Source organism: Alternaria arborescens (assembly GCF_004154835.1).
Source record: "Alternaria arborescens strain FERA 675 chromosome Unknown contig_8, whole genome shotgun sequence".
Taxonomy (NCBI): domain Eukaryota; kingdom Fungi; phylum Ascomycota; class Dothideomycetes; order Pleosporales; family Pleosporaceae; genus Alternaria; species Alternaria arborescens.
This window is the reverse complement of record NW_021167863.1, coordinates 1,010,462-1,023,029: the sequence shown is the minus strand read 5'-3', so window position 1 is coordinate 1,023,029 and position 12,568 is coordinate 1,010,462. Positions and strand designations below refer to the sequence as shown.

The 12,568-nt window shown below is 51.9% G+C and overlaps 3 protein-coding genes across 3 annotated transcripts; 2 read left to right on the top strand and 1 right to left on the bottom strand.

Annotated features, from left to right (window-relative positions):
- Positions 1-1,417: 1,417 nt before the first annotated feature.
- Positions 1,418-2,232, bottom strand: AA0111_g4598 (hypothetical protein; the record flags this gene model as incomplete). Its single annotated transcript, XM_028650618.1, has 2 exons — positions 1,418-1,575; positions 1,629-2,232. The coding sequence occupies 2 exons, from the start codon at positions 2,230-2,232 to the stop codon at positions 1,418-1,420; spliced, it is 762 nt and encodes a 253-aa protein (XP_028507984.1).
- Positions 2,233-4,719: 2,487 nt separating this feature from the next.
- AA0111_g4597 (hypothetical protein) lies at positions 4,720-7,393 on the top strand (the record flags this gene model as incomplete). The annotated part of the gene is made up of 2 exons (XM_028650617.1): positions 4,720-4,953; positions 5,249-7,393. The coding sequence occupies 2 exons, from the start codon at positions 4,720-4,722 to the stop codon at positions 7,391-7,393; spliced, it is 2,379 nt and encodes a 792-aa protein (XP_028507979.1).
- Positions 7,394-10,702: 3,309 nt separating this feature from the next.
- AA0111_g4596 (hypothetical protein) lies at positions 10,703-12,413 on the top strand (the record flags this gene model as incomplete). Its single annotated transcript, XM_028650616.1, has 4 exons — positions 10,703-11,102; positions 11,155-11,331; positions 11,497-12,041; positions 12,096-12,413. 4 exons carry the CDS (start codon positions 10,703-10,705, stop codon positions 12,411-12,413), a joined length of 1,440 nt encoding a protein of 479 aa, XP_028507978.1.
- Between the last annotated feature and the right edge of the window lie 155 nt (positions 12,414-12,568).

Here is a 12,568-nt window from a genome sequence, read left to right as displayed (position 1 = left end):
AGCTTTGCGGCTGATGCCTTGTGAGCGGCACGAAGCGAGGCTGCCATCGTTGTCAAAAAAAATAGTGTGGATGCTTGTAACGCGTTTCATCGGAAACAAGTTACCGCAGTGTCTGTGGGCTATCACATCGCGATCGAAGATTGCTACACATGTGGCGAGAATAGGCGCTCTTGTGGCGGTTGTGCCAGGGTGAATGTTCTGGCCATCTCAGGCTTGTAAGCCAGAAATCCGACAGTTTGGGATCCATGAGAAGTACGAGTAGTGTATACAGCAATCTGTCGGCAAGCGCCGAGGCCGACGGCATGATGGTAACGAAGACGGAGTGTGGAGATACCAATCAGCTGCCCAGACAGCACATACTTTATCGATTAGGACAATGCAAGGTTTCGAAAACATGCCTCCGAAGCTAACAATTACATCGGTGTGAACGGCTTCAGGGTACGAATTGGGTAAGCATAGAGATTCAGAGTGTAGGAAGAAATCCCGAGTGTAAGGAAAGTTTCGACACGAAAAGGACCGATGTGGGTAAGGGTGAACTGGGTGTCTGGGTAAAGCTCGGGTGAGAACACCATCGCCACACGCGACAAAAGTCCGTAACTTGGGCGAAGATTTGCGGAATCACGATACCGCGATCCAGGTAAGCCCAAGATACGAAGAACAAGCGGGTGCTTGCGTCTTTCCGACGCCGATAGATTGGCTTGGTACATTTACACCACGAATCCCAAGATACAGGTCCGGCAAAAGCAATGTGGTCGGTACAGTCGAAGATTAGGTTATGTTCCCCTGCATTCCCTATATGTTGTGCATAACATTACCGCTGGTGTTTGCGCGGCTGGTACCTTGCGTCGCACAGGGTGTTCCCTGTGTAAACGCGGCATGCCGACAATTGAAGTTCTTCAAGGAACGTTCCCAGCAGCGGGGGTCGTTGCGCTAGGTTTGAGAGCAGTGTGCGGAGAGGACTCCGCGGCACGTCTAGACCGACAAGGTTTGGCGAGCGATCGTGGGGGAGGCCTGAAACGATCCTCGTTGTGCGATGCCGGATTTAACGTTGGAATCGACGACTCTTCACCGGAAGGTGAACGCGGTAGCTTTACAAAGGGGGCCACCGGCGACTGAAAGCTTTTGGACCAACTTGTGTATCAAAAGGAGAAAGAGGTAGAGAAGAATAATTTGAGTATATCAGTGGCTGTTGTCTATGGTCAAGACATTGTGGCAAAGACCAAAAATGTACATTGCGATCAAACGTCATGGAACGTTAGGTCTGCTGAGGCGCTAGCACTAGAATGTAAAAGAGCTACGCTTCTTACATTCGTATCTTACATATGTATGTTGTTACAGAGTCGTGAATGCATGAATGTACAGGGAGTAATATCGATGGGCCGTGTGGCGGTTGCGTGAAAGTCTGTTCGGAACAGATCTAGACTGGCGGGGTCTTTGGCTTTCTCTTGCCAATATTGTAACCCCAGCTTCTCAGGGTCTTGACAACCTTGGGGAGGACGGCTGCGGTAAGTGGCACACGGAAGAAGATGAGGGATTTGTGCACGAGGTAGGCTAGTCCGAGTTGTGACCAGATTGCTGTGGCTGCTGTCAACGTTGTTCATTGCCCCAGAGAGAAAGGTTTCCCATACATGCGTTTGACCCACCGTTGTGTCCTACACTTCGTCCAGCCTCGACGTAGCCTTCTCTCGCAGTGGCCTCGGCAGTGGTTTCCTCGACGCCTGCATCTTCTGGCTTCTTGCCAGCGTCTGGGACGACGATGCGGACAACACTCCAGAGTGCGTTTTTCAGCACTTCTTCATAGTGGCCTATCCGGTCGGTTCCCAGCCAGCGTACTGCTATGAAGCAGAGGGGAAAGTCAAGTAGTGACAGTCCTAGGTACACTCCGACCGCCGTCCACCCATATTCGCGAGAAAGCTTCTTGAGCCGCTGTGATACCGACAGCGCAGGCTCAGGACTGCCTAGATGCGGCGTGGGGTTGTGCGACTGGACATTGGGCTTGTCACTTTTGAAGCGCAGAGAGCGGAAGCGGCGGGCGAGGGCAGAGCGTTGATAGCGGAAGAACAGGAGAGCGCTCTGATCGAGCGATTTATTTCCCAGTCTGGAAGGGGCGCCGGATTGGGTAGGCGTGAAGAAGGTGCGAAGGAAGGGTGCTGATGGTCGTGAGGCGGCGCTTCTGGCGGCACGCGCAAACGGCAGCTGGGCAGTCCAGAGGCGATCTACTCGTGGCTTCATGGCATGGGCGGGCGAGTGTTGCGGCGGCAGGTGAATCGGTCTTCACGTGGAGCGGTGGTCGTCGACTCAGGCTCACTGTCACAGCGCTGTGGTGCCGGAAGTCCTCGCCAAAGCTACCTAACGTTGTTGCAGCGTCACTATTGCCATATAATTCTGCCAGGGTCCGCCCGCGGCCAATAGTAATTCCGAACCCCGAGCATTCACCGTCGCCGCACGAATGCCCATGGCGCCATCGTCCGCTCGCGCATGCTGACTTCCTAACGCGGCTGCCGACTCTGCTTTATCCGTAGACCTCACACGCCGTCTTGGGTTTTGTCGCTCGGAGCATTCGGTAGGGCCAACGAGCATCATCCATACACCATGGTTCTCGTCTCGAAGACATCGAAGACGCACAACACGTCCCGTCTTCGACCAGCGCTAGAATGGACCCAGAATGGGCCCAGAGTTTACCGAGTCACTGACCGCAAAAGTCATTGCCTCAGGCTTGTCATCGCCATGTCGCATGACGAATCCTGCCAGAGGTACATGTCAAGGCGCACCGACCGGATGGCTTGAGGCAGAGGCGGTGGAGCTGGGATTCAACTCTGTCTCGCCTGTCTTTGCGAGAGTAGAATCGTCTCATTTCCTCAACGCCTTCAGTCTCTCTATACGACAGCGTTTCTGGCCACATGCGACAAATCCGCGGTGATCCAAGACAAGGATAGACCAGGGATTACTTCTTGCGCACATTCTCAGAATTGCCTGACAGAAGCGTCAGCCTGCATCAGCCCAACTGTGGCCAAGAGCTTCCTCGGGGAGTCTCGAAGCGTGTTTCCTGCAAACATCTGTTGCAGCCCATTACCAATCAAGCTAGCTGCGCGCCTCCTTGCGGGCGGAACATGGGCAGCACATGCAGCCATGCACGCTTGACTCCTTCACCCTCGCTTGGCCAGGAAAATCATTGTGATGTCTCGCAAGCGCTCCGGTCATTTGCAATCCCAAAAGCCCGTCAAGCACGCCCGAGGTGTGGCGTTACTGGGTGCCAACCTGCTCCTCGCTCGACATGCAGCATGGACCATGGTGTGCCGTACTGCATTTCACACGTCGTATTCCTACTCTGCATCTTGAATTCTAAATTGCGGGGGCACCACGCGTAGCTTTATTATCGACCGTGCGGGTCCATTCTGTATGTATGCGAACCTGTTCGCTGGTACCGATAGCGCAGGTGGTGGAACAGGAGAGCCCTCCGTTACAGAAATCCATCCAGCACGACCGTTTCACAACCCACTACCCACACTCCTTTAGACCGCTTGTCATTATCCGGTCGCCTCGCTACGCATGGGATGACCTTTGGCAAAGCGGTGGGGCATATCACTCTTGGGATAGGACAATTGCCTGCGTCCTGACGGTGGAGTGGCTAATCGAGGGCGTTGGCATCGCGCGGACGCATCCGGCCTCTAACAGTCTTCAACGTTTTACATTAGCCTGATTCGATCTGACAAGGTTCCACACATGGTTCCGCTGTGCTGCATTCGCCGACTCGTTCAGATGCCTGGCGACGCGTCCGTAATTCCCGGCGCCACTCCCACTGCCGAACAACTGCATCACGACATCGCAAACGACAACTGTATAGTCTTCTGCTTTAGTGAGCCCTTCTCCTGCCGTCAACTGGCTCGTCCTTCCTTTTCGTCCAACTTTGTCGGCAACAATCCTGCAGCACGGGTCGGCGCCTGGCTGCGAGGGCCTGGGAAGGTTTGCAAGTTGATCCTTTAAAGTTTTCGGCGTTCCCACAACCCTGCAACCGCACCAGTCTCAAACTTTGAGCTTTGGGTACTGAGCTGACGAGTGATGGAGACCACTTTTCATCTACCTGGTCTTAACATCATCCTCTTGCCGCCGCATTACCCCCTTGATTGGCCCGTGGTCACGAGCGTTCCTCTGCTCTCTGACGTTCCAAAGCACCGGACAAGGGCTCCTCTCTGAACGGCGCCAGCGTCGTCTGTCCCCCCCTGCTAGCTCGGCTAGACTATGGAGTTGATCGCCCTGCCCTTGCAAAGCTCGGCGCCGTTTGTGACTTCCTGGCGGACAAGGGCCCTTGCCTCTCACATTATTCGGCGGGATGATGCTGTGCTTTGGTGTTACACCCATTCCTTCGCTTCACAACTTGACAGCGCCCAAAACGGCACGCTCCCGGAGCCAACTGTTTGAGGCTTCGACTAAGCTCTTACCCTGCAGAGCTGCATGAGTTGCTGTTCAGGATCTGCCTGTTTCTCCACGTGGGTTCGTCTCATTCTCAAGCTGCCTATTAATATGCCTTGGTATATAGACTACCTGTCCGCACTACTTCCTCACCTATTCTGCACCGTGTCTCACTACCCGTCACCGCTCTCTTGACATACATTTCGACTCTCACGCTCCTTATCTTTGTCAACACTACTATCACCAATCGCTCCTTCCTCTCTCGTTTAGCTTCATCACCAACCAATATACTCTGCATTAGACAGCAACATGGGTGGTAACACGGAACATATAGCAGGCCATGGCTACCTCTCTCTCGGTCAGGCTGTCCACGTTGCTCAAAACAGCGAAGGAGGCGTTGACCAGCAACTTGCTCAATTCCTCGAAAAGCGTCTTGCCGTAGTCTGGTCAAAACTAAACGCTCAACCACAATCCTACATCCTGCCTCCAGACGAGTTCGCGCTTATGAACTATTATCGCACACGATTTGGAGATAACGAAGTAGTCCGTAACGCTACTAAACGCTTTTGGGACAATCACAAAGGCGGCCAATAGTAGCTCGCCGGACATACTGCTCTCATTCGCATTCGACGGGTGACAGAAGAAATTCGCGGACGTCGGAACGGCACACATACCACCACCCACCACCTCGCAACTGCTTTTCCGAAGCCTTCGTCTACAACACCCACTTTCCGCAAGCTTCCGCCGCATATCGAGTGAGGCACCTGCTGCACTTTTGAATTGATGATGTGAGTTACCTTGTACTATCACCAATCCATGACGTACTGACCTGAACTAGCTGGCTATCATATATCGACATCGAATTTCTTACTTGGCGTTCATCGGTGCACCAAGATACCTGGACTTTTTCCGAGATACCTCTGACAACGGAGTAACGGCGTTAAACACAGCAAACCACTACTGGCCGGTTGCAAAAATGGCGTTTAGCATGTGTAACTGGAAGCGCAAGAGCGATGGAGTTTCTGCAAGGCGCAATGGCGAATTATTAGAATTGGCATCACCTTTACGAGCAGCACCCATCTACGGACAGTCACGTCTCGTAGCACTGCTCTTAATACTAATGACGCTATCTCAATCTGCTTCCGCTCTACTGACGACACCCCCGTTTGCGCAGTCCCGTTCCCAGACCTTGTCCTTGAGAAACCGTGCTACGAACGAATCGTCCCTTCTAGAGTGTCTTGAGGTTACGCCACCGGTCCTGAGTCCAACTGACGCATGCCAGCAAACTTTGATGGTCCATACTTTTGCCTACTCGTACGGCCAACCTTTTGTAGGTCAGTACAATCCACCGAACTGCAGCTTCAACAGAGTCACGATCAACTTTACTGTCACTTCCGCTGGCCGACAATTCGACCGGCTTGCTTTGATGTTCCTTGATGACACCGAGGTATTCCGTACTTCCACCGCTGAGCCGACTCAGAGCGGCATCATATGGAGCTATGTCAAGGACATGACCGGCTACCTTGCTCTGTTCAAGACGCCACAGAAGATCATCTTTGATCTCGGCAACATCGTCGACGATACATATACTGGTCTCTGGGACACCACGCTCACCGCGACCTTCTTTACTGCCGACGACGCGATCGAGCCCGCAGATGTCATCATTCCAATCTCAGCACGAAAGTCTGGCGAGGATGCGTCGAGTGCGTTCGTCGTCCCGGAAACAAGAGCAGTCAACAGTGCTACACTCCCAAAGAACGCCAAGAAAGCTGTCTTCTCGATCTCCGCTTGTGGTCAGGCCGCTGAAGAGTTCTGGTGGAGCAACGTACTGTCATCAGACACTACCGCATTCGGCAACGACACTACACTGTATGGTCACTCGGCCTTCCGAGAGCTTCGTCTTCTGATCGACGGAACCTTGGCTGGTGTTGCCTGGCCCTTTCCCGTCATCTTTACTGGAGGTGTTGTGCCGGGATTCTGGAGACCGGTCGTAGGCATCGATGCATTTGATCTGCGGGACGACGAGATAGACATCACTCCATTTATATCATTACTCAGCGACGATCAACCCCATAGCTTTGAAATACAGGTTGTCGGCGTTGATGATGATGGTCGCGGACATGGGAACTTTACGACGGCGATCGGATCGAATTGGGTCGTTACAGGAAAGATATTCGTTTGGCTCGACTCCGGTAACAATCCTACAACAGGCACAGTTGCTACCTCTCGCTCTACTTCCGTCATTACACTGCAATCGACAACACGTGGAAACTCGAACAGCAGTGAAGGCATATCTTTGGATTACTCTATACAGGTCACTCGTAACGTGGACATCAAGTCTACCATTGATACACCCACAGGATCGAAAACGGTAACATGGACACAGAAGCTCACCTTCTCCAACATCGGCACTCTCAGCAATGGCGGTAACGACCAGATCGTTCGCCAATCGACAACAGGCACACATACATCATCCTCCGACTATTCTAGAAGCTTTGAATATCCCCTTTGGGTTCTATCATCCTACAATGCACCAGTGGGAGGCAACGTTACCATTGACGCAAGCATGGATCGAAGTAAAAACGTGCTGCAGCAAGGCGACTTGGCCTTTCCAAACGACTTGAAGACGTTCGACTACACACGCCTACGCTCGATGCCTTACAGCAACCTGGCGTTCCCTAGTTCAGACTTGAAAAACAGGCAGAATGGCACAGCATCTTATTTGTCCGTCCCCGCACTCAAGAAGTCATTTGGATCAGGCAACACGGAGCAACGCCTTACACTCAGCGAGGGCACACAAGAAGTGTACCAAAGGCACATTGTAGCTTCCAACGACTCGATCGTGTATGACGACCAAAGCTTCGGTGGTCAGGCGCGTGGCCAAAGCAAATTCGCCGCACCCGGCCAGCAGGGCTCCCGAGAAAGAGCGCATGACTTTGCGGCAACAGGCGTTAGGGCGATGCTAGGTAGGGGGCCACTGTAGGCGGCAAGAAGTAATGATGAGGAAGGTGGAGTCGGATCTACATGGATGAAGGAAGGTTTACCGGTATCTGTACGACACTTGACGAGCAAGCGATGTGGCACCGCCGACAGGGGCATCTTCACAGTCTGTGGTGCTTGGTAACTGTCATGCTGCTTTTGGGATAGGATGAGCGGATCCCAAAGGTGGTTTCCTGCTGGTTGCTGTTTTTGCTTTGCTGCGTTTATTCTCCGTTATCGCACTGCATGGTTACTCCAAATCAATGGGATTCACGACATATGCGCTGTCAGTCTTCTTTCAGTATTGTTTCGCGAGCAAGCACAGTGAAGTCTTACTGCAGTATTCTCCTATTCTCATCGCTCGATCTCAACACTATGACCTCACGCTATGCAACTGATCATCCAAAAAACTAGGCGCCATGTATTCTTCACAGCGGGATGGTAGTCGCAGTACGAGTCGCGCGACGATACTCATTCTCTCCATCAATGTCTTAGCTAAGCCACCAAGTCCCACAGCATAAACTTTCCAAGCTGTCACAAGGTGACGAGACTAATCATCTCATGGTGCTTACAGCGTTTTTAGGAAAGAAAATCTCGCTTGCCACTGCCCATGTGGCCGTTCGATAGTTCGCGTTCATGCCGTCTCGCCCCACCCTACCTATATCGCTTTCGCTGATATATCCCTTTCCCATCCTTACCGGTATTACCAGCACCCCACGCCGATCCATATCGAACATGGACCAGGAAGTAGGATTTTTTTCTTGGTATTCCCCAACATGGGTCTTCCTTGGGCACCAACGTCGCCATGTCCGAAGTGTTTACATTGCCGTCGTGATGTGGGGATGGACAAAAAAAGGACACCACTACCGGATATCTCCATTCCCGCGCAAGGCGCACCATCATAGTCTCGATGATATAACTCTTGGCTTTGTTCAACGGCGACCTAAAACTTAATTGCGACGTCGAGTGGGCGAGTCGCAAAAGGTCGGCAAAGCTGTCCACATGAAGCATCGAGATAGACATGTGTCTCACTACTTTTTCTTTTTCCCAACCTTCAACAGAGATACACGATTGTTCATGTGCTTGGGCATCAGGCCAAGCTGTTGGTGATACAGCGCGCTTAGGTCACGTTGTTGATTCCCTTTTAGCCGACGGGCTGTCCTTACGCGCGCTCCCGTGGGGCGCCTTGAGCGGGAGATTTGCAGTCGATCTGTGCGAACGCTGCCTCCCCTCGTGGCAAGCCTGAAACGTCGGTAATGCGTGGTGAACTGTGGTTTTCACCTGGGATTGTCTACTTGGGCAGAATGTAACCTAGGCGATGCGTTGTAAGGGAGACCTTCTGTGACCACACAGTACTACGGCTAAAGCTGCCTCACTAAACAAAGGGTTGCGAATCCGAGAATTTTGTCTTGCATTTAGGGTTTGCAAAAAGGAATGCACTTTTGTTGTAGGGGGGGGTTTGGTGCCATCTGCCGCAGACACCGTCTTGCTCTTCGACTTGTCGACCCCTGAGGGTAGATCCACTCTGTTGGAAAATTACGTTTCCTGGATGGGAACCGATAGCGATTGGATGCCGTGCATAAGCGTTACAAAGGGAAGGCACTCATCACACCAATATCACGTCGAGTGTAGCGCGTGCTGCCGTGTGTTCCAGCCTTATACGCCCCATAACTGCGAGTCATGATAGTCGTTGTGAAACGCTCCACCACTTATTTCCTTTTTCGATCCAGCTCACTGGCCACAATCATTGGGCCCACCCATGACGCAAGGATGGTGTGCACCTTTTCCCCGAAGTTCGCAAAGAAAGTTCATAGATTATCGCTGACAGCCGTGGTGTTGTCGTTGTCATTTACTTGTAACACACAATGGGGATCCTAGTTTTCGCCTTCCGCGACCCCGGTATACAGACGTGTGACTGACAGGCCGGGGTAAGTGCTTCGCTTGCATCATTTCTGTGACGAGCAGTAGCGTTGCCCATGGTCAAGCGATGTGGCAGACGATGCTGTTGTGCCACTAGAGCAGCGGCTGGACGCCGTTTTACGAGCTGGGAGATGCCGCAATCCACTTTCAAGAGCGGCAGACTAGCGCCACTGATACTAGTAATGGTGTGCTGCGAGATAGCGACCATTATTAGGAATTGCTCACAAATAAAGGGTTGTCTAGAATCGCGGGTTTGGTGACGAGATCCGTACGTCCTGCCTGATTTGAAGATAGTGTGGGGGGCCTCTGATCCGAGGAAGTGCTCCCTGCAAATCTCCTCCTACGGTGGGTTATCACCAAATCTGCAGCATCGCTTCCAAGCCATCATTTTGTGGCTGCCAGCCGTTGGCCCGCCTACATGTGGATGAAAAGTTTGTTTAAGCCACACGACTCCAAGCGTTGCTGGTCCTGTGCAACATCTAACATCTCTTGCCGTTGATCGGTGTAGTAAACCTTCTCGGTGCGCGAAGCGCCCAAAAGAACGCCTCTAACTCTGTCTTGACAGCTCATGCATAGCGATGGTGTACCAGCGGGTTTGTCATCAATTGGAGTAATGTGACGAGAGGGCGATCAGAGAAGGAACGGGTTGGTCCTCCGCGTTCTCAAGGATAGTGTCGGTCACCCAGAGCGCCTGTGTACCAACAACAATCGCGAGCGTAGCTGCGTCTGCAAAATACGGGTCGCATGGCCTTAAAGACTGGGAAAGGGCCGGATAGCCTTGTCTTATACATGGGTAACTTCATTTCGATGTTGATCAAATTTGGCTGGTATTCATGCGCAACCAAAAGAGAAGGAGCTGCCTAGGTGACAAAAATCGATGGTAGCAGGGTTCAGTGTGAACTGCTGATAGGATGTGAGTATCACCAAATACATGAGTCAGGCAACACTCACTCGTTCTTCCTACATGATATACCCCTACGTTTGAAGAAGACTTCTTCATGTGCCAACTGACCCGCCGCATTGATTGCCAAGGTTGGACCGAGGTATCTGCATGGATCGATAATGGCGGGGTAGGTAGGCCAACGTCATTATGAAAAAATAAACGTCCTCTGCGGTTACTCCAACACATATCAAGTCTTTTGAGAACTAGAGAAGTGGTCGCGTCTAAAATGGATACTCTTCGATGAACCAGCGGGGTCTGGGGGAAAGCTACGCGAGGGAGGGGCGAATGTGTGGATCTGGGGCAGTGTCGCGTGCCTGTGACTCGTCGACTGGATTGCCGCCTTCCTCATTCACAATTGGCGCCCGTGGCTGGCGTTTCGTTCGCCGTCCATCATGTCTTCATGTCATCGTCACTGACCTGCAATCCTCTATCATTCCTCCATGAAGCACTATGGTACAGGCATCGCTCTCCACCTCTCTTCAAAACGATGATAAATCGCTGCAGCAGCTCAACGAGCGCGAACCCGAGGCTGAATCGTCTCTAAAAACCGGTGATAAGACGGATGATACGCTAACTGTTCATCGCGGGGCAATCCGCGTTCCTTCCCCGGACCCATCCCTTGTATCAATAGACGATTCGAACATTATACGATTTGGTCAAAATCCAGACTATGCTCCTCTGTACCATGACAGATATGCTTCACGCTTACCCGCTCCTCCGCGAACCTTCAAAGGCAGAATTCAAGCATCATGGACATCAAACAAGGGCCTAGCACTTGTTCTACTTGCTCAACTGTTCGGAACTCTGATGAATGTAACCACGAGAATACTAGAAATGGAAGGAAATAAGGGTATGAAGACCCCCCAGTAGCGACAGCCGCATATACTGACAGATTATCATAGGCAATGGATATCACCCATTCCAGATTTTGTTCGCGAGGATGAGTATCACCGTGGCATGTTCATCTTTCTACATGTGGTACAAGAAGACAGAACACTTTCCTTTCGGAATGAAGGAAGTCCGCTCGTTGTTAGTTGCTAGGGGGCTTTTCGGCTTCTTTGGAGTCTTTGGAATGTACTGTAAGTTATACAGCCTCGATCAAGGAACCATGTGGGTACAGTAACTCGTCTCAGCTCGTCAGATGCTAGGTCGCGCTTGAGGATTCTTGCTCACCCACTGCTGTGATGGACTCCACAGTACATCATATGGGCCCTTCCTGCATTTCATAGCGCTAACCATCACAGACTCCCTGTTGTACCTACCTCTGGCGGATGCCACGGTCATTACGTTTCTGGCACCGTCGCTCGCCTGTTGGGCATGCTCATATTTCATCAATGAGCCGTTCACCCGGATGGAACAGATCGCTGCTTACGTCTCGCTCTTTGGCGTTGTCCTTATCGCAAGACCCGTTACATTGTTCTCTGCGCTGTCGCATTCCGACGCACCTATTCCTCCTGCTACCGGCGACTTAGATGCCCTTCTCCCGAACACAACTGTATCTTCACCCGATCGTCTCGCTGCCGACTATGATTCGGTGACGCCAACGCAACGGGCAATGGCAGTGGGCATTGCAATGCTGGGTGTCATCGGAGCAGCAGGTGCATATACTACAATTCGATGGATCGGCAAGCGAGCACATCCGCTCATATCCGTCAACTACTTTGCAACATGGTGTACAATTGTCAGCATAGTGGCAATGTTTACCATACCTGGTGTTGGCTTCCTGCTTCCGAACAGCCCGAGAGACTGGTGCTACCTAATCTTTCTGGGCGTCTGCGGTTTCGTAATGGTACGTCTATTGGATAGTGCCGCCGTGTTATGCTTCTTGACTGACAACGCTTAGCAATTCCTCTTAGCCGCAGGCCTTCAATACGAGAAGTCATCTCGCGCAACAAACATGGTGTATATGCAAATGCTCTTCGCACTCGCATTTGACAAGCTGGTCTGGGGCACGACACCTGGCGCTTTATCCATAACTGGATCGTCGCTCATCCTTGGTTCGGCAATATACGTTGCGATGAATAAGGAGGCGCCGACGAAGAAAGTGGAGCCAATGGGAAGAGGAGACGACGAGGAAGAGAGGGGTTTGATATCGTCGGAATTTGAAGGCGAACGAACAGACGAAGAAGACGCAGACATACCGATGAGGTCATTGAGATGATGAAGAGACGTTCACATGGAGTGTCTGCAATAACAGCGACTTGATGCGCTTTGGGAAAGAAAATTGCCAGGGTATTTCACATGAGTATGGAAAGAAATATAGACCATAGACGCTTATCGAAACATGACTACATATCTACTTGCGATGCTCACGAA